The sequence below is a fragment of the Nicotiana attenuata genome, unplaced genomic scaffold, assembly GCF_001879085.1.
Source record: "Nicotiana attenuata strain UT unplaced genomic scaffold, NIATTr2, whole genome shotgun sequence".
Taxonomy (NCBI): domain Eukaryota; kingdom Viridiplantae; phylum Streptophyta; class Magnoliopsida; order Solanales; family Solanaceae; genus Nicotiana; species Nicotiana attenuata.
The window spans coordinates 52,668-62,488 of NW_017672531.1; the positions used below are offsets into that span (position 1 = coordinate 52,668).

Below are 9,821 nucleotides of genomic sequence, written 5' to 3' on the forward strand. Positions count from 1 at the left end.
TTGGTGAGCCCACAAAACATGTAAAACGCGGTTTATATAAAACTCAGTAATGAACCGCGCTTTACATAGCCGTCTTATCAGCTTCCAGGTAAAGCGCGGTTAACAACCGCGTTTTACCTTAACATCCCAAACAGCCGTTAAGGTAAAACGTGGTTGTTAACCATGTTTTACATATTTTGGTAACTAAGTTTTTTTTTCACCTAAAAAAGTATTTCAAGTTCAAAAAAGAGAATATTTCGGTTCCGGACTCATCCAAATACTCCCATACATCACGTCTAAGGACTAGCGTTAATTTAGTCATTGGTTTAGTCAAACTGTTCTCTTCTTTTTTCTTTTTTTCCTGTTCCAATAGTCAAAGTATCTTACATGAGCTAAACGTTTCTATTTAAGGCAAGATAAAATTGATATTCTATCTATTACTTACACCATAGATAGAATATTTTAAATATTAATTTAATATTTAAGGGGAAACTTTGGACATTATAAAATTTTTGAAGGGTGTAATGAAATTTAAGAAAGAAGAAATTACAAATAGGCTGCATTTTACACTCTTCTTCAAATTTGCTCCCGCTGCGTTTGTCTTCTTCTCAGATTATCGCAATTCCGACGCTCTTTTGCTTTTTCTCCGTCGACTCTCCGGCTAGGCGATGTACTGATTTATCACGCTTTTTTGCTCACAGTTCGCTTAATCGTTTTACCTTGCTTCTGCATGCGATTTTTTCCAGTGCTTTTCTATACATTGTTTTGTGTGTGTGTGTGTGTGTGTGGCTATAGAAGCTTATTTGGAATGATCTTTGGTTCAGTGGTTGCCATCGGCATCCCGTTAAAGTATGTAAGTGCATAGGAACCCCTTGATTTTACTCCTTCTGTCTCATTTCATGTAACTGGAAAAAATAACTTTTGAAACTTGTAGCATGGCTATAGAACGTTTGAGACTTTTTGTTAGATACATTCATAACATGTGTATATGGCTATCAAAGTTTGTCATTAGGGGTAAAAAAAAGTTCAGGTTAAATTGTTTCCAAAGGGGTCATTCTTTTTGGAACAACCTGAAGGAAATAGGGTCACATAAACTGGAATGAAGAGAGTAACTAAAAAGAGAAATTTAAGAAGAAATGCTTGTGATCTGGGAGTACTTTTTCTTTAAACTAATGTCTCCCATTTTCTTGATTTTAAAAACTAAGATTAGTCTTTTTTGCCTCTATTGTACAGATATTTATGTTGGCTGTTTAAAAGTGAATGGATGAAACAGTGATTAGTCGTTGTATGTGGTTATCTGGCTGAAACAAGATTAACTGCAGTGTTTATTTTGGGTTTTTGGTTTCTTGGAAATTGAATTTGATTGGATGGAGAAAGCTGGAATGCAGGATTGGGATTTAATGTATGATTTTTGTCGTCTATATAGAAAGAAGAAGAAGTATGATAGGGAAGGTACTGGGCTTAGGGATCATAAAGCACTGGAAAGATGTGTTCTTGTGGATCAAGATAATGCCGGGTTATCAACAAAGGAGGCTGACGTGGGAGCTGCCTATGATAGGGAGAATTCTAGTTGTAGTGATGTTGAAGCTGACCCGCAATATATGACTTTCTTGGCTAACACTAAGCCAGATGGAACGTCATATGTTCTTAAAGCTAGTGATCAGAATGGGTTGCCCGTGTTCGTGAAGTATGAGAAAGAGGACAGATCTGATGATGAGCACGAATATGATTGTCAGAGGAACCTAACAACTGATAGGGAGTGGGAGATTCATGGAGTTGGAAAGGATCAGGATAGTGTTAGGGAAAAGTACAAATTAGGGAGTTCAAAAGCTCTAGACACTTACGCGAGAAAGAATAGGAATACCTCCGTAGTTGAGAAGCATAAGATGAAAAATGGGATCTTGAGTCAGAAGCAAAGGAGGGTAGATAGGGATTTAGGTAACAGAAAGCACAGTACTGATGTGAAGATTGTACCTGGTAAGGAGCAGAAGACACAGAATGGTGGCAAATTCATGGACGTGAGAGTAAAGACAGAACCAAAAGAAGATTCTGATTGTAAGATTTATTTGATTCTCGCAAGAAAACCTGTTTACGAAGATCGCTGTCTCAAATCTTCATTTGGAAATAATTGTTATTTGGTTTATGAAGCTCTCAAGGAGGAGATCCCCCAAAGTGAAGTAGAAATTGTTCAGAACGTTGATGCAGAGTTAGGCATGGGCAGTAGCTCTAACCCCTTTGTATTTTCAGTGGAACATAGCGAGAATGTACTATTTCAATTCTTCTTCTACTTTCACTAGTTATCTTGGTCCCTCTTCCCCTCCCTCTTCTTCCTTCCTTTTATGTTACTCTTAGTTTTATTTCTGCATGATAACTCTTGTTGCATTGGCTTCTAATTTTGTGTATCAAGCTGGAGGATCCCAGTCAGCCTATCAGCAACCCAAATGCGTCAATTATAGATTCTGGCTACAGGAAGGAGGTTCTGAATTTATTGATGAGGCCCTATGATGATGAGGAGTATAAGAAGCTTTGGAAAGATATTAAGGTGCCATGTAGCTCAATAAATAGACGTGGAACATCCCTTCTATCACTCCATAAAGGTTGGTTAACAACCTTAAGTTTGTTTTCCAGCACTGCAGCATCCCTTTGCATTTTGAATGCTTCTCTGCGTGTTTGAATTTTTCTCAGGCCATCCCTTGGTTTCAAACTTTATATAGTTACCTTTAAGATAGTATCCAATCCAATAGAACTCATGCTTTCTCACTTTAGAGAATTTAAGAATAGCTCCTTGTCTTCTTCTTTCGCCTCAAAATGGACTGAATTTGCTAGCAAATGTTTACCCATCTGATTGAAAAAATGTTTGACTTCTTCTTTGTTATTAGTCATCTCAGGGCGACTCTAAACCTCCCAAAAAGGGGGGAAATGAAGAAAAATTTCTGAACCCAAACAATCAAATAAAAGTGGGCGGAGTATATGGTAAATGATAGAAGCAATGTCGTCTCTGGTCTAGGCAGTTAAAGGGAGAAAAAAAGATGGAACAACTGCAACTGTTTTAGAATTTTTAAAACAAGTGGAAAGGTTTCATCTTGCTTTTCTCTTAAATTATCTTGAGCTTTTTGTATGCAAAAGTAATTCAAGTTCTGAACCTTTTGCTTAAGATAGGCATAGGCCGCTTTTAGCGTTATCTTTGTTCTCTTTCCATTTTCATGTTGCTTGCAGTAGAATATGTTCTCCTTTAGTTTTCTACACTTTTATACTTCGTCTCATGTTTATCATTTTACTTCCACTAGGTGTGGAAGAGTAGAGTTGTTTTCACAGTGGTTCCAGAAGAAAAAGAACAAGAAAGATCAATGTTACCCTTTTAAATTGATTCAAAATTTCATATGAACGAGGCATGAATAATGTAACTTTTAATACAGTATAATATTTACACCCAGAGAAATGTCAATGGAAAGAATAGTCATGAAGGGCAACTGACCTTATAAAAAAAGTCACGTAAGGCAAGTGGACGAGTTGCGACTCCCTGGCAGGGAACTAGGAAAACATTTCTAGGAAGGAATAACTGTTTTCGACATCTGAAAACCCACACTGAGAAACTGCAGACAGAACTTGCCAAATATTCTTGAGGTCATCGATAATCAAAATAGTATCTCGTTCTAACTTATTTGTTCTCCTTTCGTTTTTGAGATGAAAGTGTTCACTGTCAAAAGTCAAAACAAATTAACTCTAATATTTCACATGATTCCTTCATCTTAACATGCATGCCTTATATGAGCTTGTTTTGGAAAATCACTCTGACGGGTAAATTGATGAAGAAACATCTTTTCTCTAGTGTTCTTCAGCTGAACGAATCAAGGCGAAGGAGAACAAATAAAATGGATAAGTATACTAGTTATCAGGTGTTTGCCTCCCTTTTGTTGAGGGGTGTGCAGATGTTAACTATACGCATCTGATTTGCATTAAGTGAGACTTTCTGCTAGTTAAAATGTATATAATTATATTTTTAACTTAACAACAAAAATTCATTAACTATGCTTGTCAGTGATCTGGAACAAAATCTGCTTTGACTGGAGTCCTCGGTCGAGGAGTCAACTAACTTATAGTACTAGAGCTGAATGTAATATGCATACTCCACCTAATAGTTAGAGATATGAAGCTCTTCTAATATTTTACTCATATAAGGCTGCTTATGCATGAAAGTTAATGCCTATCCAGTTTTGGCGACTTCACCCTCCTTAGCTGCTTCCCCTTGCTTGGTTTGGTAGTTAACATTTTCATGCACTTTCCTTTTAGCAACTCTTGCCAAGCCTTCAGAGTTGATGAGATATCCCTTCAATAAAATTCTGAAACTCCTTAAAGTTCTCCTTTGTAGTAATCTCTCAATGGTTTCTATCACCTATTTATTACCTGTTACCCCACATATTGGGTACATTTAGTATTACTAAATTACATCCTAGAACCTAGCTATGTACTTCTTGCTGCAGGGTGATTTCATGGTAGAGATAGGAAAGAAATCATAATTTAGATTGGGTGTTAGGATCTTATATTATTTTTAAGCTTTTGTCGGTTTCGTTTATTTGTTTAGGCTAGGGTTTAAGTTAGGAGCCTGTTCAGCTTAAAGTAGGAGCATTTTAGGTATTTTGGATATATTTGCTGTTAATGGCCACAATTAGGTTTTCTGGTTTGCTTTTGGAGTTACAGTATGTTTTAGAAGAGAAAAACTGCCATTTGCAGATTCTATTTATTTCTCTTAGCATCTTGATTTAATTGAAATGAAAATTAAAAAGGAAATCTCTAGATACAAAAGTTGTACATACCATATGAAAATAGTAGACAAAGTGACATTCTTTACAAAGAGCAATGATGCTATATCCTAACAATCTATCTTACCAGGAATCTCATAGGTGCTCCAAAACATGTACAAAAAAGGAAAAGGTCTCCCGAAGTTGTGTATGGAAACTGGTTGTTTCTTACGTATATGCTTTCACTGTTCCTATTAAAAAAACATATATTCCTTCACTGTGATTGATAAGAAAGCATTTTGGAATCCTAAAGTTGGTTGCTACACCATGACCGGAGAAGTCACTTTACAGAAAAACAGATATTTTGAACTTTAATGGATATAGCCTGCGAGTGGCAGCCCTAGAGCAAGAAGTGAAGAACTTGCGAAGAAAGCAAACGTAGCATGATATAAGGATGAAGATTCAAAGGCACTATAGTTGCACAAGTTTTTCACTCCGCAAGGTTTTTTATTTCTTTCCACCGATCCGAGAAGTTTTTTCTTTTCTTATCCCTGTGCAGGTTCGAATACCAAAATTAGCATACATTTACAGGTAAAAGGAGAGACTTGAACTTTAGTGGATCTAGTCCAGCAGGTGGAAGCTTTAGTGTACAAGGTGCAGAACCTATGAAGGAATCAAATGTACTATGGACTAATATGACAAGGACAACAATTTAGGGCACTATTGTTGCACAATATTTTCACTGTGCAGGTTCAAAATCAAAATTAGTATACTTAACCAGCTAAGAAGATTTAAAAGATCTTCTAATAGATACTTATATAAAAAAAGATCTAATAGATGTTCTCCAAGATCTACGCAAACAACTCCACCTCAATCTCAAGCTATTTGGGGTGGGCTATACCAATCCTTGCTATCCACTCCAATATTCAATAGTTTGTGATTCCTTAGCGCTAGAGGTTCTCTTCATTTTCTACTGACATGCAATATCTACCAAAAAGTTTCCTAGTAATCACTGGACCCAATGCAAGTGTACCAACATGACTAAACCTCAAACCTTAATCTCCACAAGTTAGGACTGCTAATATGGATCTTTTGATTCCATTTTGTACTATTTTTTGCCTGGTTTGCATGGATTCTAAGAGATTTTAGGGTTTTTGAGATAATGTCATTTCATGTGACTCTAGGCCTACCTCATCCGAACACCTTTAGTCATCATGATTTCACACCTACTGAAATCATCTTGTCCTCTATGTGCTGCTTCTATCTACTTCCAATGTGATATTTCTCGTCTTATATTGTGCAGTTGTGCATCACTCATTTTGTGGATGTTTTGGTTTAGAGGCCCAACGTTCACTCCTATATAATATTACTGGTCTTAAAACCATTTTATAGCATAATACCCCTGAGCGCTCCTCCATTTAAACCATCCTATCTCATTCATCAACGATGCTAGTGTCACATGATTCCAACCAATCCCAAAGGTATGGCCAAGTCCAAGGTGAGCACGGCCATCATAAAGAATTGGGAAATCGGTGAATTAACTGTTTGGTTGAATTATTTAACAGGTAAAACTTTCACTGATGGCTAGAGACGTATGGAAATGGGAAGGCAGAAGGATGGCTTTTACTGTAAAATTGTTTTTCAATAGGTTAATGCAAAGGGAGAACAGGAATTTTCTCACTCCTCAATTTAGCTGTCTAGGCACCAAGAGAAGTGACCTTTATTGTTTGGACAGTTGCATAGCGAACCATGCTGAGAACTTTAAAAATAAAGGAAAATTTGCATTAGCTGGTCTTTTATGTGCAATAGGGCTGTGAACATGTCAATCGTCTGAGACTTCACTGCCTAATGATGTAAGATTGTGACATAGTGTGGAATGCGTTTGGCGCAGAATAGGCGAGTGTTAGGAATTATTTGAGATTTGTCACTGCAGTGGGACTTCTGGAGTAAGAGGAGGAGAAAGAGACACGGGAAATAGCTCATTTGACGCTGATGTGGACCATGTAGAAAAACAAAAAGGCATTTAAGGGAGTTGAAAACTCTTTCCAACAAAGTGTACACTTATTTTCTGTCCCACTTTGGAGAGCATTTGATATTTTAGTAAGTAGTGATGACAGGATGTTGCTTGATTTTATGTAAGATTTTCTACTATTTTGTAAAGTAAACAACTATTATGTGGGAATTTATCTTACTATGTTAATAAATTAAATCCTCATTGAAAAGAAGGTGGAGAGTCTACTTGAAAAGGGAAGAAAAAGGGATATGGAAACTTGTTTGAAATTCCTAATGATCAAGGAAAACAATGATAAATCAAGGATGCAGTGGGATTGCACAACAGAGATGGGTAATTAGGGATTGCTTGTACGTAATTCAGGTTGGTTTTATATAACTTTAGATTAGTTTAAGCTTTAGCATTAGTGTTATGTTACAAGCCTTTTCAATTTAAATTGGGGTATTTTGGGAAGTATATTAGTCTTTAAAACACAAGATTAGGGTTCCCAATTAGATTTTGGTAGTTTTGTTTTAGAAGAGAAGAAACTAAAGTTTGTTTGCTTGTTTAGTTGAATTTCTCTCTAGTTTCTACTTCCATATTTGCTATTGATATTGCTAGTTCTGATATTCGCTGCGCCAGTTCGTATCCCAAGTCAGTCATGTGATTTTCATATCAACAACGAATTTCCAATATATTTTCACTGTAAAAATGCAGGTGTCAATCGAGAAATCAAAAGGACCAATCATGACAAAGATAAAAAGTTGAATATTATGCGTGGGTTTTTCTTTTGGTTAGAGGTGAGGGCTACCTCTTCTTGGATGTCCTTGGTAAAGAACAGTAACAATTTTTCTTTCTCCCCGTCCCCTTTCATCTGTCTTTTGTCTTTTGCTTCATTTTATTGTTGCAATCTTGCAGGTAAACTGATCTATTTAAGAAATTAGACATTTAATTTTTCTCTTAGCATGGGAAGTGTCTATTAGTGTGGAAATGCAGCAAATTCCATATACAACAACAACTATTACTACATGTCAGTCCTAGTACTACGTGTCAGCTATATGAATTCTCACAATAATTGATTGTGATATTAAACTCGTATATATGTTTCCAATAAGTAGGTGGAATATGGTAATGAGCCAAAAGAGGTATGAAGCTAAGAAACTGTTAGATGGAAAAGAATGTACTGGGCAATCGGTCTTGATGATTTATAGCTGTTAGAATAATCTGCAAAGATATCCTTTTCATAGCAAATTTTGTGGTGTAAGCGAAAGCAAGGACCTTCCTCATCAGAGGGATTGTTACAAAAGGTGATCATGTGCTTAAAATCTTAGATACACCAACAATTTTCTTTACTTTTGACAAAAGAAATTGGTAATCCTCAAAGAGTTGAGGGAACTTTGTCTTATCTAGACTGCAACTTATTGCAGCTTCCAACTTGTTTATGATGTTATAGATTGGGTATTGCAGGTCTTTAATATGACCAGAATATGTAAACATAACAAGAATCTATACCTTGTTAATTTGGATCCATATAATTGTGTAATTAGGAAATTTCTATAGGCTCTAATCACATGTTTTCCTTTTTTGGATTACTTGTAAACATTAGCTTGTCTAGATTATGATAGCTCTACAGTTATTGGTAAGCCCTTACTTTCTCATGAGATGTACAGAAGAAACGAGAGCTGTCTATGTAGTCCTGAGCAGAAGTCCATGCCCAAGACCAAAGTACCCCATAAATTGCAGATAAGGATCATTCATTGCTCAATGTTGCATCATGAATAAAAACAAATACATTTAAGTTATATCCACTGAGAGTGTAAAGAAGTCTTGCACTGTCAGTGGTAATTAACCTATTATAGCAGGTTACATACCATTTATTTTTTATCACGAATCAATTCTTATTAAATAGAGTTACCTGCAATCGCCTTTTAAATGACCTGATTTTGTAAATCTTTTTATGCCTTTAGTACATAAACCTTATTGCATGAAAAAGGAGGTAAGGTAATGATGGAAAAAGAGAGATTAGCTTCTAGGACCAAGATAGTATAGTAGTTAATGGCCAGCATCCAGAAAGGAGAGGGACCTTACAAATCCATGTTTTCCCTACCAAAGATTGACTTCAATGAAGGCTCCCTTTCTTTCAGTGTGTAAGGTGATCCTTGCAGTTACCATACATGCGGATCTCCTCACACCCAGTCCCTAATGGAAAACACAGTAGAAAGTACCCTTTTCCCACCAAACCACTTGCCTCCAAAATTCCTCGAATCAATGGTTGTTGTCGTCCTATCAGACATTTTGCCTCTAAATTATGAAGTGCTGCATTTTGACCTCAAAAAACCATGAAAAACTACTCGACTTGCTCAAATTTACTTTTTGGACTCCAAAATTTCAAGGATCAATAAGGATGACTGATCTAATCTCTATGTCTGTATCATTGTCAAAGTTTTGATGTCTATATGAGGTTTGAGCCAATAGGAGTTTGTTAGTTATAAATATGGACCAACGGAACGAGAACAAGGACCAAGGGAGTATTATGGCCTCATCGCTCATGACATTTTCACATTCATTATTTTCTTTTACATTCTTACTCATTCTGCAAGAAGCTAGTGACTTGTACTAAAATTACATTTTGTTTCAATATCTCCAGCATCTAACTCGGGAAGATGCGTTCATGCCTTGGGAGGATGCAGAGTGTCTCCGAACAATGCCTGGATCTTCCTAGAAGTTGTTGTTACTTTTTCCCATTCATCAATACCGCCGTGTGCCATAAAACAAAGCGATAGAAGAAGAGAATCAAAGGTTACTATTTCAATTACTAGCGGAGGACAATTTTGCTGTGCATTATCTTTGTGGGGTAAGTGTTGAAAACAGACATAGAGAAGATCATATACATACTTAGAAGAGAAGGTGAAATTTTCATTTACATTCTTAAAACTTGGTTCTGCTACTCATTGTTTCAATATAGTCAACGTTGTTACCTGAATTTACTGGTTTACATCTTCCATTTGGCCATTGTAATTGAACCCAACTCTTGGTTTCCCCATGCTGAAGTTAAGAACTTTTGCATTCATGTTGTATTGGATTTTTCCAGTATATAGAAGCTTTCTTATGTA

The 9,821-nt window shown here is 36.2% G+C and overlaps 1 protein-coding gene across 2 annotated transcripts; it reads left to right on the forward strand.

The window, feature by feature from the left end:
* The first annotated feature begins 482 nt into the window (after window positions 1-482).
* Window positions 483-9,821, forward strand: LOC109213558. Of its 2 annotated transcripts, XM_019377372.1 has the most exons (6): window positions 483-649; window positions 1,213-2,034; window positions 2,128-2,243; window positions 2,387-2,576; window positions 7,426-7,508; window positions 9,356-9,512. In XM_019377372.1, the coding sequence occupies exons 2-6, from the start codon at window positions 1,347-1,349 to the stop codon at window positions 9,428-9,430; spliced, it is 1,152 nt and encodes a 383-aa protein (XP_019232917.1). In that variant the 5' UTR covers window positions 483-649; window positions 1,213-1,346; the 3' UTR covers window positions 9,431-9,512. The 2 variants fall into 2 exon arrangements, with proteins under 2 accessions (XP_019232917.1, XP_019232916.1); XM_019377371.1 differs by lacking the exon at window positions 7,426-7,508 and having other exon boundaries at window positions 493-649; window positions 9,356-9,821.

What these genes read in the sequence shown, in the direction of transcription:
- LOC109213558 (XM_019377371.1), top strand. Translation starts at nt 1,347, where the DNA reads ATGGAGAAAGCTGGAATGCAGGATTGGGATTTAATGTATGATTTTTGT. An exon ending in ACCAAAAGAAGATTCTGATT is followed by an intron (nt 2,035 to 2,127) that starts GTAAGATTTATT and finishes TGGTTTATGAAG; the next exon opens with CTCTCAAGGAGGAGATCCCC. An exon ending in CCTTCTATCACTCCATAAAG is followed by an intron (nt 2,577 to 9,355) that starts GTTGGTTAACAA and finishes CAATATCTCCAG; the next exon opens with CATCTAACTCGGGAAGATGC.